The sequence below is a fragment of the Panicum hallii genome, chromosome 2, assembly GCF_002211085.1.
Source record: "Panicum hallii strain FIL2 chromosome 2, PHallii_v3.1, whole genome shotgun sequence".
NCBI lineage: Eukaryota > Viridiplantae > Streptophyta > Magnoliopsida > Poales > Poaceae > Panicum > Panicum hallii.
This window is the reverse complement of record NC_038043.1, coordinates 4,477,059-4,491,478: the sequence shown is the minus strand read 5'-3', so window position 1 is coordinate 4,491,478 and position 14,420 is coordinate 4,477,059. Positions and strand designations below refer to the sequence as shown.

The 14,420-nt window shown below is 46.2% G+C and overlaps 2 protein-coding genes and 1 pseudogene across 3 annotated transcripts; 1 reads left to right on the top strand and 2 right to left on the bottom strand.

The window, feature by feature from the left end:
* Positions 1-2,170: 2,170 nt before the first annotated feature.
* Positions 2,171-3,230, bottom strand: LOC112879594 (uncharacterized protein At4g14100-like). The gene is made up of 2 exons (XM_025943932.1): positions 2,677-3,230; positions 2,171-2,584 (listed from the first exon to the last, which is right to left on the bottom strand). Exons 1-2 carry the CDS (start codon positions 3,149-3,151, stop codon positions 2,379-2,381), a joined length of 681 nt encoding a protein of 226 aa, XP_025799717.1. The 5' UTR covers positions 3,152-3,230; the 3' UTR covers positions 2,171-2,378.
* Positions 3,231-6,215: 2,985 nt separating this feature from the next.
* LOC112880228 lies at positions 6,216-7,151 on the bottom strand (annotated as a pseudogene).
* A 913-nt stretch (positions 7,152-8,064) lies between these two features.
* LOC112882763 lies at positions 8,065-12,529 on the top strand. 2 transcript variants are annotated; one of them, XM_025947910.1, is made up of 6 exons: positions 8,065-8,387; positions 9,229-9,500; positions 9,663-10,314; positions 10,405-10,604; positions 10,679-10,923; positions 11,092-12,529. In XM_025947910.1, the coding sequence occupies exons 2-6, from the start codon at positions 9,229-9,231 to the stop codon at positions 12,234-12,236; spliced, it is 2,514 nt and encodes an 837-aa protein (XP_025803695.1). In that variant the 5' UTR covers positions 8,065-8,387; the 3' UTR covers positions 12,237-12,529. The 2 variants fall into 2 exon arrangements, with proteins under 2 accessions (XP_025803695.1, XP_025803694.1); XM_025947909.1 differs by having other exon boundaries at positions 8,065-8,412.
* Positions 12,530-14,420: the final 1,891 nt, after the last annotated feature.

Below are 14,420 nucleotides of genomic sequence, written 5' to 3'. Positions count from 1 at the left end.
ATTGGGGAAGGACGCGGTCTGCAAAGTGGGGCCCACTGGCACCAGTGGCAAAGTCGTAAAATAGGATTAAATGGGTTTATGCCTTTATGCAGTCCATGATCTACAAAAGTTAGGCTTCTTAGGAACCGGGTATCACATATACTGAAGCACACTTTTAATTATTCGCTCTATTATTATCTCTAGATGTGATCGGAATTAAACGCCTTGTCAATACAGTAAAGAATTGAAGAGCCTTATTTTTTTTACACTAATGGAAGGGGTTCCATATATATTCTAAACAAATTATGTTCATAACATACTTCAGAAATTATTTTAGCTTAAATGCACTCTATATTTGCAAAAGAAAGAGTTAGATCCATAGATAATCATAATCCCAAGGAAGATGAAATATAACTTTATTTCATTGGGTCAAAAAGGTTGTTCCAAGTCTAATGGTTTGCTAATTCAATGGCTACCAACAAAGTTTTGGATGTGAGGTAAGAAAATTACTCTTACAACAACTAGAAATCTGGACCGCGATGATGATTAACCAATTGAAACAATAATGGATCCACCAAAATGGCACTTAAAAGGTTCACTCTTCCATATTTTTGTGTTAGGCTCAACTATTTGGGTTGGGACAAATATTTCCTCCATGAACAAACGCTGCTGGTCAGACATCCAAGTAACATGACACACTATATTTCAGCATGAACATTGCAACCAGATAAAAAAATAGAAAAATGCTCTAGACAACTGACATAAAACAATTAGAAGAACATAATTAAGGAACAATGAGTTCCCCCTCATCCAGATAGGTTGCGTAGTTCGGAAATAAATTGATAGTCATCTGCGATTTTATCATCACTTATGATTATAGTAGTCTCCCTCCATCATCACTTGGACATCCAAAAGAGTACGTGCCGTTGTTGCGGGAACCAAAGCTACTGTTGCTGCTTGTTCTCTGTAACTGATACATCTGCGTATGAAATTGTCCAAGGCTCAAGAACACTAGTGCTGGATCTGGTGAGCATAAGTGTCTTCAAATGGAAATATGGAAAAAAGAAAATAAACTGATATAACAGAGTTAAAATGTGGAAAACCGTCAAAATGACATCCTTTTGGGCATCATTGATGCATGAAGCATTCTGAGTGGCAAGTCATCAAAGCCACATATTTTGTAGTGTTAAAACAGCAGTTTCCTCAGAGACAAGCCAACCTAGCAATTGTCTAGGATGCAAGGTAGGATGATAGTTTGTTGGGCAGTGGTCACGGGCTGGGGAAATGGAAAGGAGAGCTTGTGTTGCGGCGAAAGAATTTTATTGCAAAAGAAGAGCTTGAATGCAGGTTGAAGGCAATGCTAGACCTATACCATAGTATTTTAATCCAGTGTAAAGGGAAATAAAATGATAAATGATTTGTGAACTAAGTACTCCTATAGCTCAATTTATTAGATTCTTTATGGTGGAATCTCTTTAAATGGTTCAATTCTTAGACTCGTACATGCTCATATTTATAGCTAATTAAGTTGTATGTATCATGCTTATCTTAACTGGTTCAAGATGCTTATGTTCTATGTTTCAAAAGGAAAAGAGACTATCACTGCTAGAAAAATGAGCTTGCTTTGGTTTGTACCGGTTAACTTTTGGTCCGGTACCGGATCAAAAAGTTGCCCCGGAGCTATTTTAGTACCGGGTCCAAATTTAAAAGCCCCCGGAACTATTTTAGTACTGGAACAGGACACCAACCGGTACTAAATGTCGCATTTTAATATAGTCTGGAACTAAAATAGCGCGGCCATTCAGTACCGGTGAGTGACACCACCCGGTACTAAATGTCACCATTTAGTACCGGCCGGTGTCTTGGTCCGGTACAAAATGGTCCTCCACGGGTTACTCAAAAGGAATGCATCTCCAATCTAGTCACGTGTGATGCATATGTGGGATGGTAAGGAAGCTACGCGTGAGGCTGAAGGTCGTGGGTTTGAATCCTCACGAGCATTGCATGACTTCTGACGATGCGCGTGTGCAGGCCTCCTAGGGTTTGTAACATTTTCTTTTCATTTCGTTGGGTGGCACGTTTAGTACCGGTTGTAATTTTTTTTGGTGGCGTGTTTAGTACGGCACTCCATTTAGTACAGGCTAGGCGGTACCGGTCAGCCCGACCGGTGCTAATCCTACCATTTGCCCGATACTAAAGGTATACATAATTTTACGAGCAACAAAATATGAGTTTTTCCTTTACATTCATCTATATTTTCAGCTTGCACTTTGTCTTAATACCATATACGTACAAGCGGAAAGAATGTGACAAAACTTCTTGACATTCTCCTCCAAACAGATGTCACCGTAGAAAGTCTCTCTTCAGTCAATCATCAAGGCTCAAGACTTCAAGAGAGCTCACTGGTCAAACGATGCAGCTGCAGCCGGAGCCCCGGCGAACCTGATCATGCTGTTCACTAGATCGGCCCTGCTGCCCTGGCCGTCAACTCCGTCTGCGGCGTCGCCGCCATTGCTGCCATCGAAGCAGTAAGCCGGCGCCTGCCACATGGACGCGTCCTCCAGCACGCCCCCCGGCTCGAAGCTCAGCACATGGCGCTCCTTCCCTGCCAAACGAAGCCATCACAAACTCTGTTCCATGGAGGAGAGACAAGATTGCGAGACGGGATCTGCAGAGCAGGTAGCAGAAGAAGTTCACCCATGAAATTCCAGGCGACGGGGCGGCCGGTGGCGACGTCCTCGTAGTAGAGGGCGAAGAGGAAGTTGGACCAGACGTGGCAGTCGAAGCCGTCGACGCGCGCGCGGCCCAGGTAGGCGGCGCCGCGGGCCTTCCAGTCGGGCGGCAGGAGGCCGACGGCGAACTGGAACGTGCGGCAGGACGCGGCGTCGAACACGTAGGCGGTGCCGTTGGCCCACTCGACGTTCCGGAGCGGCGGTTCGCCGCCGTCGGGGAGCTGGAGGCGGACGAGGTTCAGGTCGCGCCCGCGGGGCCAGTCGTAGTAGAGGTCGATCACCTCCAGCCGCCCGCCGCGCGCGGTCAGGTTGGTGACGACCACCGCGTGGAACTGCTCCGGCCACGGGGCCATCGCCGCCGCGGGGGGAGGCTCGGCGTCGGCAGCGGACGCATTGGCCGCGGCCGCGAGGAGGAACGGGAGCAGCAGGAGAGGCCACATTGGCGGGCCGGTTGTGGCTTATCCAGGCTTATCACTAACGCTTGGTCTGTGCGCGCCGATCAGCCGAAGCTACAGCTTATAGGTGTGAGCGAGGGAGGACTAAAGCCAGCTGGTAGCCAGCTGGCCTGAGAAGCAGCCGGTTGAAGAAGCAGCTGGTCACAGAAGTTAGATGTTTGGCAGACTGCTTATTGAATGGGCTGAAACCCTATCAGAAGTGGGAAATGACTGAAATACTCTCCTTGTTGTCTGAATACATGTATTTAGTATGTATAGATGTATATTTATGTATTTATAATAACAAACTAATAATAAAATAATTAACAACACAAATTAAATAATTATATATTAGATAATTCATGATTGTTACATAAGTTATTTGGGCAAATATTACATATCTAGTAACCTCCAATCAATGCTTGCGCAATGGCATCACGTACACCTTCCATATCTTCTTCATGCACAAATTGACTTGTACTAGCTCCCATATCCCCATCCTCATCGATATACGTCTCATCTGTTGCCATTCTATCAAAATTCACATCACTCAAATTACTATCTCTAATAAAGTTATGTAACGCCACAAGCAATTATGATCATTGTTTGCTTCTCCATTGGGTAGCTTGGCACATTTCGAAGAATGCGCCATTTCATTTTCAAGACTCCAAATGAACGTTCAATAACATTTCTAAGTGATGAGTGAGCATGGTTGAACACCTCTTTCAATCCAATCGGTTGCCCTGCATTTTGAAATTCTGGAATGTGGTACCTTTGACCTTTGTACGGTGCTAGATAACCCTTTCGATTTGGATAACCTGAATCAACAAGATAGAACTTTTCTTGAGGAGGATGTGGAAATTTATCCTTGTATTTGCCATACAAAGTGTCCCTCCATATACGTGTATCATGAGTAGATCCAGGCCATCCCGCCACCACAAATGTGAATCTCATGTCAAAATCACAAACAGCCATAACATTTTGACTACAATATCCATGTCTATTTATATGTACTGCCTGCTCTGATGCTGGTACAGTGACTTCAATATGGGTTCCATCTATCGCGCCAATGCAATTTTTGAAATAAGGCCAAGATCTATGTTCTCTAATTTTTGGATGTACCACAGCAAAAGAAGGATCTTTATGTTTAATGTTATCAGCAGCCAAAATGTTAACACTTTCCAAAACATCATTGAACCTCCTACTAATAGTTTCTAAGGAATGCGTAAAAATATGCTTTGCTTGGCGAACTGACTGAGGGGCACCACACATCCATAGAAACATGCCAAGAGCTTCTATTGAGCACATCTCATCCGAAGATGCTAAGCCATAATTATTCACCAAGACCTCATGCAAGCTGAAGAACACTGACCTTCTCATTCTAAACATGTCATAGCAACTTTCTGGATCACTTAGCTGCCTTTGAACCCACTGAAAACCTGTCTCCTTCGGCACTTTCCTTGGCTTCTTTGCAGATGAAGGTGTCCCACAATCAACCATTGCATAAGCTGCAATTGCAGCAGCTTCATACATGCAATTGCGGCGCGGCTCGGGACAGGGCGGCGCGGCGAGGCCGCGGGCGGGGCGGAGCGGCGCGGCCCGGGGCTCAGATGCGTCACCGGCGTTGTTCTGGGGGGGGGCCGGCTTGGTGGAGCAGGGGGCGGGGCAGAACCCTAGCTCTCCATGGAGCCGAGAGGGGGGCGCAGGAGGGAGGAACGGGATGAGCGCCGTGGGGAGTCAGGAGAGGGGCGCGGGTGGGTTGGGTGGTTCTTTTTATACGGTGGCAATTGCGGGTAATTTGTTGCAACTTTGAGGGCATTGAGACCGCATAAGCGGTGGGAAGCGGGGTGGCCTCAGCTTTTCCTCTGCGCTGGTTTTACGAAGGCACAGAGTAGCGCTGGTTTGTTAAGCGCGGATAGAAGCGTGGTGTTTGGCTGCCTAAGCGCTTAAAGATGTTGAAAAGCTGGTTGAGAAGCTGCGCCAAACACCCTCGAAGACGATTAACCCTTTTGTGATTGTGGTGTGTGTGCCAACCTCAGACACGCAGCAAGAGACTTGGCGCACCGGAGCCGCTAGCAGATACGCCGTTGATGGACCTTAGAGTGTCTTCCATTTTTGGCCACACAACACAGGAGTGTAGAGTGTCCATCTATCGCTCTCGACGGGATGGAGGGTGGACCTGCCCAACCCAGCTAGGCTCACGGCCTAGACTTTTTTTTATAACAATTTATCCTTATATTTATTATCATATATATGATCATAGAAGAGTAAGGTTCCGTTTGCACCTAAACAGGTGGACTAAAATGTAGACTAAAGTTTACTTCCACTCAAATAAAGTTTAGTCCATTAGTCCTCAAAATCCGTTCCATTTAATTTAGACTAAACCAATTTGCAAACTGCGAAAAGATCAAATTACCCCTCACTATACGCATGTAGGTATAATAGCATGTAAAAAGATATTTCTATATGTGTCTCTAGTCCATGGATCCAAACATGTATGGACTAAAGTTTAGTCCGAACTAAAGTTTAGTTTTAGATGATACAGACGGGGCCTAAATATTAGTGAGCAAAGTTTCATCACTATATTTCGTTGACATCACAAATACATTTTTTTTACCACAAATCATTTTCACAAGTAAATTTGGTGTCAATCTGTTGCCACATATAATGAACCTTTTTGTGAAACCTACAGAAACCTCTTGTATCAGTAATTTCATGGCAAAAAGTAAGGTATTTGTCAGAGGCTTGGAATGTCTCAAAATTTGACAGGGGATTAAACTAATCACAAAGCAAAAATAGGAACTACTCTCTCCATTTCAAATTATAGGTCATTTTGGCAAATCTAGATATATAATTTTTGCTATGCATCTAGATAAACATTATATCTAAATACATAGCAAAAACATATGTATCCAGATTTACAAAACAACCTATAATTTAGGATGGAGGGAGTATGGAATATGAATACTAGAAAGTAAAAGCATCAAGGCAATGAAAAGAAAACAAATACATGCAAATTAGGCTACTAGAATATACAATATAGCGAGGGGCACAATTTTAAGTAGTCTTATTTTCCTTACATTATATCCACGTGTACTATTCCGGCATGCACTTGTCTGAAAATATTACATACAAACGGAAAGAATATAGTAGTATACCACATCCACTTTGCAGAACCCTCTGTTCACCAAATCATCAACTCTTCAAGAAAGCTCACTGATCAAATGATACAGCTGCAGCCGGCCAGAGGCCCGGCGAACTGACGACCTCAAGGAGGAGAAGCAGGGGCGTCGGCGTTGCTGCCATTGAAGCAGTACGCCGGCGCCTGAAACTTGGAGGAGTCCTCGAGCACTCCACCCTCCTCAAAGTTCAGCACATGCCGCTCCATCCCTGCCAAAGCAAGATCGCACAAGCCATCGCCATCACCATCACTCTGCTAGCTGCATCAAGCTGGTTCGTGCTGACCAGCTGAAGAACTGAGGAAGTTCAGAGTTCGCGAGTCCCAGACGGCAATAGCAAACGCACCGCCGGCGATCCAGGCGACGGGGCGGCCGGTGGCGGCGTCCTCGTAGTAGCAGGCGAAGAGGAAGTTGGACCAGACGTGGTAGTCGAATCCGTCGACGCACGCGCGTCCCAGGTAGATAGGCGGCGCCGCGGGCCTTCCAGTCGGGCGGCAGGAGGCCGACGGCGAAGTGGAACGTCCGGCAGGACGCGGCGTCGAACAGGTAGGAGGTGCCGTTGGCCCACTGGACGTCCAGCAGCGGGCCGCCGGCCTAGAGCTGGTCGCGGATGGCGTTCAGGGCCCTGCCCGCGCGGCCAGTCGTAGTAGATGTCGATCTGCCGCAGCCGCCCGCCGCTCGCCGTCAGGTTCGTGATCACCACCGCGGAACTGCTCCGGCCACGGCATCGGCACCGGGGGAGCCGCAGGCCCGCACCCGACAGTGGCAGCTGCTGATGCCGCCGCCGTGACGAGGAGGAGCGGGAGGAGCGAGAGAAGGCACGACATCGGCGCGGCTGTTGTTGCGGCTTACTAATTATCACCGGCGCTTGGTCTGCGCGTGCCGGCCAGCCATGGTAAGCGAGGAAGATGGCGGGAGTTCAAGTTCCGGCCACACGAAGAGGGTTGCTCGCTTGCCGCTGCCGAGGGGCAAAGGTCACCTCACTCTTTTGCTTCTGTCCTGCAGGTGACTCGGCACGCCACGGTCGCCGCCACATCTTCTACTGATCAAGCCTCCATTTTTTTTCCTTTTTATTGAAAGAGAACAATCCTCCAATTTGGATAGAGGAACGGCAAATTAAATCCGGACCAAGCCTCCAATTTGACCGTGATTTGTCGCTCTCGAGGAGTAAAGGGTCATTTGGATCTTTCCTTCTCCTCTCCACTCTTCCAGCTCGGCCAAGACCTGCCAAGGTGTCATCCCTTTTACTACGAGAAAGGCATCGGAGGTGAATATTTCGTGCAAAAAGGAAATCTAGATTTGATAAAAGCCCAGCCACAAACAGTAAGACGCCCCTTCATTTTTGGGCTGCAAATTTGACGGAAACGGCCCCGCTTTTGTAGGCTGCGACTTTTGGTGGGCTGTGGGTTGGCTGGGCCGCAATCTCTGGGCTGAGACTTTAGTTGGCCTAAAAAGGTGCGGGGAGCGTGCACGTGGCAGTAGAGTTTCGTGGGCCCTGATCACTGATGAGAATTGTAATGGGCTTTCTTACGGCTGGGCTATTACCCGCTTGTTGGGCCTAACTGTGTGCCAGTAAGCTGCCGACAGGTGGCTAGCCCCCACCCCTTTCCGGGCCAAAAGAACATCCTAGCCCACCTTCCCCTCCTTACCCGACGGCCCAGACATGGCCCAAGGGCCTAATTTCGGCACCCAGAAGGAGCCTCTCCAAGCCTGGACGCTCCGCTCCCCACGATCGGCCAGACGGCCACTCCCCGACGCCCCGACTCCCTCCCCTTCGTCGCTCCTCGTTCGGAACCCTAGGGGGCCGGCAGCTGGCGGCGGCAAGCACCGCGGCGGAGCTTGCGGGGCAGCAGAGGGCGGCCCAGCGACGCGCCAGGGTGCCAGCGCGTGCACCGCAGGTGCGGAGAGCGGGGCCGCAGGGGGCTCCGCGGCGGCCGAGCGCCAGCGCCGAAGGTGCTCCGTGGCCGGCGGGCATAGCGGTCTACGGCATCGACTCCATCCCTCTTCCCTCTGCGCCTTCGATCGTTCTCCCTTCTCTGCTCCGGGCTCAGCACAGGCGCGCGGCAAGTCAGCAACTTAGTTACTGAGGTGAGCAATTTGTCGATGTTTTTTAAATTTGTGATTGCAATTTGCGCATGCTTGTGTATTTGTGACAATGTGATAGTGACAGCGATGCATGTTAGGATCAATTTTATGAATCTATAATTTAGTCTGTCAAAAAAAAAATACCATTTCAAATTTTGAATACGCATGCTCCAAATTCGGGACTCGCCCCTGTCGCGGCAGAATACGAATTCGGTGAATTGAAAGCGCAATCCTGAGTTAGCGCTACATTGAAAGCGCGATCCTGGGTGGCAAAGTTCCAGGTGGGTTTGGGAGGGGTTAGGGTTTAACCAAGCTGCAGAATCACAGGGGGATGGTTGGGCAGAAGGGGCAGTTTGTGAGGCTGTGTTGCTGTCATGGTGAATTTACATTGTTCGTTTATATGCTCCTGCATTATGGCTCTTTTATTAGCAAGGAATATCCTGCAAAAATGGCATTGCCTTGAACTATTTATGAGGGTTTGTAAACCTGTCGGGATACTGGTTCTTGATTTGCCATATTTGGGGAAAATAGAGTTTTTTAATTCATATGGGAGAAGAAAATTGACAATTTATTGAGTGGATCCTAGTTTATGTCTAGTCGCGCGAGTGTGGTCCAGTATGCGAACAGAACACATGACTCTTTTGGTCTTAAGTCTATGCTTATCCCTTTGCACAGGACAGAAGGTCCATAACATTTCTTGTGCGTGTGTGAGTGAGATAACAAAATAGAACAAGTGGCATTGCGATCGATAGGTTATTTTCCTTTTTTTTTCCCATTCCTTGTTTGTGATGACTGATGAGTTGTCTGCTGTGAATGCAGATGACTAGATGGGATGAAATTTTGACTCTTCCAGTTCAGAACCCACCCACATTGGAGTTCTCAGCTGCAGATATCATGTGGTCCATGGTGGAAGGCTGGAAGGATTCTATGGACAGGCTTGCACTTATACCATATTCTAGGGTGAATGACTTTGTCAGAGGAGAGTCGAACAACAAAGATTGCCCAACAAGATTTCATGTTGAAGCACGGAGAAGGCGTCCTCCGACAATGAAATGCAAGCCAAAAGTTGATGGGATACTTGAGTATATTCTGTAAGTTTTCGAAGCATTATTTATGCTTTTCGTCAGACATGACTTAGGCTGTAGGCTAGTTATTTGTCTGGCCACTTAAAATGAATTTATTGGTACGATTCCTTATTCCAGATGTTGAAATTCAGAGTACAATTTTGAACTTGATGACACTATTGCGTGCAGGTATTGGTGTTCTTTTGGTCCAGATGATTATAGAAAGGGTGGTGATGTCCGGCCTAGCAGGCCCTTCTCAGAAAAGAGGAAAACACCTGCTGGACGCCCTAATACAAAGAGAGGATGTGCTTGCCATTTTATTGTGAAGCGCTTGATTGCTGAACCATCTGTGGCTCTTGTGATATATAACCATAATAAGCATGTAGATAAGAAAGGCATGCCATGCCATGGTCCTATGGACAAGATGGCTGTAGGGACAAAGGCAATGTTTGCACCATACATATCAGATGAGCTTCGCCTGCAAGTTATGTCTTTGCTTTACGTTGGTATTCCTGTGGAGACCATAATGCAGAGGCATAATGTAATGGTTAAAAAGCAAGGAGGGCCATCAAATAGAGATGATCTTCTTACTCACAGATATGTTAGGAGACTGGAAAGGAAAATACGGCGTTCTGATTATGAGCTTGATGATGATGACACTATTAGTATTGCCATATGGGTTGAAAATCACCAGGAGTGCGTATTCTTCTATGAAGATTTTTCAGATACAGGCACCTTTGTCCTGGGCATTCAGACGGATTGGCAGCTGCAGCAAATGATTCAGTTTGGTAGCCGTAGTTTACTGGCTTCTGATTCAAAGTTTGGAACAAACAAGCTAAAGGTTTGTGAGTGATTCTTTTGTCAATATGTTCCAATAGTAGTTTAAAATTTGCTCAATTTCATCATAGCATTGCCATTCACCATTTTGCAGTATCCTGTACACAGCATCCTTGTTTTCGACCAGCAGAAAAATGCAATTCCTGTTGCGTGGATTATAACCCCCAATTTTGCACATGGTGAAATTTATAAATGGATGGGCGCTCTTTATGACCGAGCTCACACAAAAGATCCTACATGGCAATTGGGTGGCTTTATTATTGATGATCCCTTGGCAGATGTTCGCACAATAAGGTAGTCCATAGTTTTCTATTTCAGTGTACTCTTTCCTTGGGTTGTATTGCCTGACCATATAACATGCTGAACAGGGAAGTGTTCCAGTGCCCTGTGCTGATCAGTTTGTGGCGTATCCGGCATGCTTGGCATAAAAATTTGGTCAATAAATGTTCAGACATTGAGAAGCGTTCAGCAATGGCCAAATTTCTTGGAGATGCTATATCCAGTGTATGTAGAGGAAGTGGTAATGTTGAATTATTTGAAGCCTTTCTACAAGATTTTGTTGATTGTGCTGGGTTTCTAGACTACTTCAGAGCTCTATGGTTTCCAAGACTTGGTCAGTTCATATACTTCTCCTGTATCATATTTTGCTTTTCCATATCTGAGTTTTAGTGCACTTGTCAAGGTTTTGAGTTGTATGTTGAGAAGAAAAGTGTTCAATTATTCGATGAGGTTTCTTGATTATTGTTTGATCTGCTACTGCTGACTGCTAAATCTCGTCCAGGGGCATGGACAACTCTCTTAAAGGCCACTCCATTGGCTAGTGCAGAGGTAGCTTCGGCAATCGAGAGCTACCATCACCTGCTAAAACTTCGGCTACTGAATGAGGCAGATAAAAGTGTCTACTGGCGTGCAGATTGGTTGGTTCATAAGTTGGGTACAAAGGTCCATTCTTACTACTGGCTTGATGAATACTCAGGAAAGGACAGCTTTTCACGTTACTGGAGGAGTGAGTGGAGCAGTGGCCTAAACTCATGGCGCCGGGGATTGCAGATTCCAGATTCTGATGTTGTCATTGAAGGCAATTGTGCCAGAGTGGTCAGCCAGAAGAATAAGGAGAAGTCCCATGTCGTATGGAATCCAGGTTCTGAGTTTGCGTTGTGCGATTGTAACTGGTCAAGGAAGGGGTACCTTTGCAAACATGCAATAAAGTCGACCAAGGTCTGCCGTGACAGGGGATTGGCACCGCCATCGTTAGCCCTGTTCCGCTATTACCAGGCACTGGCAAATATTGTTCATTGCCCGCCCAGTGATACTGTGATTAGTGACCATGCAATGGCTGTGGCTGTTTCTGTTAAGACACAGTTAGATGCAGTGATTTGCACCACTAATTGTAGCTCTTCAAATAGGCCAGTTTTCCAGGATCCACAATTAGCCAGTAAGCCAAGAGAATCTAAAATTGAGGAAACCAACAGTGAGAATGGTGTGTGCACAAGTCAATCCAAGGCTGCTTCTGGTGATGAAGAAGAAGTACCCATAAATCAGGGCAGTCCAGCTCGCAAGAAAAGAAAGTCAGGGAATGCTAATGGCAACAGTGAAGATGTTTCAACATATCAGGACGGTCCGGCTCGCAAGAAAAGGACGTCAGGAGAAGCTTCTGATAATGATGAAGAGGCTTCCACAGAAGAGGACAGCCAGGTTTATGAGAGAAGCAAGTCTGGAAAAGACTTGGCTGATAACGAAGAGGTTTCCTTGGATCAAGGCAGTCCAGATCATGATAAAAAGAAAGCCGGGAGAAGCTTGGACGATGAAGGAACTTTGGCGACACAAATCGCGCAACCGTCTGAGACAGAAAGCAGCCAAGCCATCGTTGGACTGAACGAGTCTTCAGTCGATGCTAGATTAGCTGAAGGGGCAAGTGGGACATGACTTTTCATGAGTGTTAGGTTAGGTTGTCCCCCCCCCCCCCCCCCCCCCCCCTTGATGCACCTAGATCTTGATGCTTGTAAATTTCGAGCTACTGAAAATATTGGTCAGATTAGGTTGATTCAATTGCTGAATTAGCTAGCAGCTGCATCTGTTTACCAAGCGTGGAAGGCAGCATAAACATGTTACCCTTATGACTGAGGAGATCGTGTAAAGTATGTAGGCAACAACAATGACAGGTTACATTCTAACTGTTGGTACAACGTCGAAGGCAATAATTTGCTAACCTTGTGAAACCCAATGGAATCGTCTGCAATCACACTTTTTTTTTTCATCTATAGCCCCACGTATCGCAGGTGTCTGCTCTCAAGTTACAGTCACCTGAAGCAAGAGGAACAAGCACAACTCCTTATGTAACGGAGTTGTGTGCTCGATCAGTATGAAAGCCAAGTGTCAGTGGTACACCTTTGACCCATTGCGATATAAGTAAATTTTCACGCGAGTCTCTGGCCTAGAGTGTCCCAGTAGCTCCTGACAAATCTGATCGCTGACAATGACTGCAATGATCGAGTCATCATCATTGATCGAGGGACAGCTGCCGCAGCTATCCAATGCACTGACGTGTAGCTTGCTAGCTTTGGGCCCGGCCCGCAGCTACCTCGGTCAGCTGGGCCGAAACGCTTCTAGTTTCACTTCGTTGGGCCTCTGTCCCTTATCGTCTCAGATGCGTGCGAAGACTGATTCGCTGGGCTTAGTTGAAGCGGGCTAGATTACCAGTCCACCAGGCCGATGTGCGAGCAGCTTCGGTCCATGATGATGCAAGCAAAGCAGTGGCTTGCATGAACAACGATCTGTTTGGTAGTGCAAGGCCTTTCTCCAAACAATTTTCCCCTGTCCAGCTGCCCTGTAATCTTCGGAGCACAGAACCAGCTAAAATCATGTCGCATCGAGTCAGCCAAGAGGGCAAAATCTTGCAGTAAGCAGCAAGTCTTAGGCTGTCTCCAACGGGAGACTCTAGACCGTTCTCTACCCTATATATAGAGAAGATTCCGTTCTCCGTATGCTCCAGCAGCGTTATCTAAATGGTCATCTAAAATAGAGAACGCTACAGGTTTCCTCTATACATAGAGATTCTCTCTTCTCTTCTCTATTTTTTCTTTACGTTTTAAACATTAGATTAAATAAAAATAAAATATATCCATAGCATTTGAGGTATGATAAATACATACGTACAAAAATTTGGAACAAAATACGTTTCTAATATAGGGTTTAATGTATAGAGAACGAGATTTAGAGAACGTTGTTGGAGAGAAATGAGATATAGAGAAGAGAATCTTGTAGAGAAATCTGTAAATTACGGATATAAAGAAGTATATAGAGAACGATGGTTGGAGATAACCGGATAGCACTGACACCACTCCCTTCAATACTACACGATTAGCACGGACTAGCTGTCTTGCTGCTAACTGAATGCCGATGCCTGATTATAGTAAGTTAGCAACTGCAATGTAATCTTGGCCTGCGTGAGGCACACCTGAGAACTAGCACTTGATCAGTTTATGATTACAAGAAAAAAGCATGCCATAGGGAGCTAAGGGAGGGTTTAGGTCAGTCTGGAGATTTGCAAAAGGACACCGCGACAAGTGGAAAGCATGTAACAAGTAAGCGCTTCCTTAGCACTCTCTCCATCCCAAATTATTACAATTCGTTTTGCTATGTATCTAGACATAGTGTACATCTAATTGCATAGCAAAATATACGTATCTAGAAAGCAAAATGAATTGTAATTTGGAACGGAGGTAGAAAGCCAAAACGTATTGTAATTTGGAATCGAAGGTAGTAATAGTCACTTTCCTCTGAATAAGAAAGAAACAGCTCAGCATAAACACGTCCTGTTTGGGTGCAGCTCTCTGTCTGTCACATCTACTAGTTCAACACCATTTACCATCACTGTTATTACTGGCAAGATATCATCTCCTGAAATCTAGGAGCAGAAAATATAAATGCAACATCTCTTTCCTCAGCTATATTTCTACTTAAATCAACACTAAATGTTCTATGGCTCAAGTATCAGTCCGGAAAGTCAGTAGCTAAAAACCCGTTTACCTCCAAGAATAGCATCAAGTGCAATGGACCTCCACATTCAGCCATCGCAATATCACATTAAAAGTTTCCAGGCCTATTCCT

Bases quoted from the DNA above. Each gene is read 5' to 3' on its own strand.
- LOC112879594 (XM_025943932.1), bottom strand. From the start codon at position 3,151: ATGTGGCCTCTCCTGCTGCTCCCGTTCCTCCTCGCGGCCGCGGCCAAT. The intron at 2,585-2,676 runs GTGAACTTCTTC...TTCGTTTGGCAG, and splicing joins CGTCGCCTGGAATTTCATGG to GGAAGGAGCGCCATGTGCTG.
- LOC112882763 (XM_025947910.1), top strand. From the start codon at position 9,229: ATGACTAGATGGGATGAAATTTTGACTCTTCCAGTTCAGAACCCACCC. The intron at 10,315-10,404 runs GTTTGTGAGTGA...ACCATTTTGCAG, and splicing joins TTGGAACAAACAAGCTAAAG to TATCCTGTACACAGCATCCT. The intron at 10,605-10,678 runs GTAGTCCATAGT...CATGCTGAACAG, and splicing joins GCAGATGTTCGCACAATAAG to GGAAGTGTTCCAGTGCCCTG.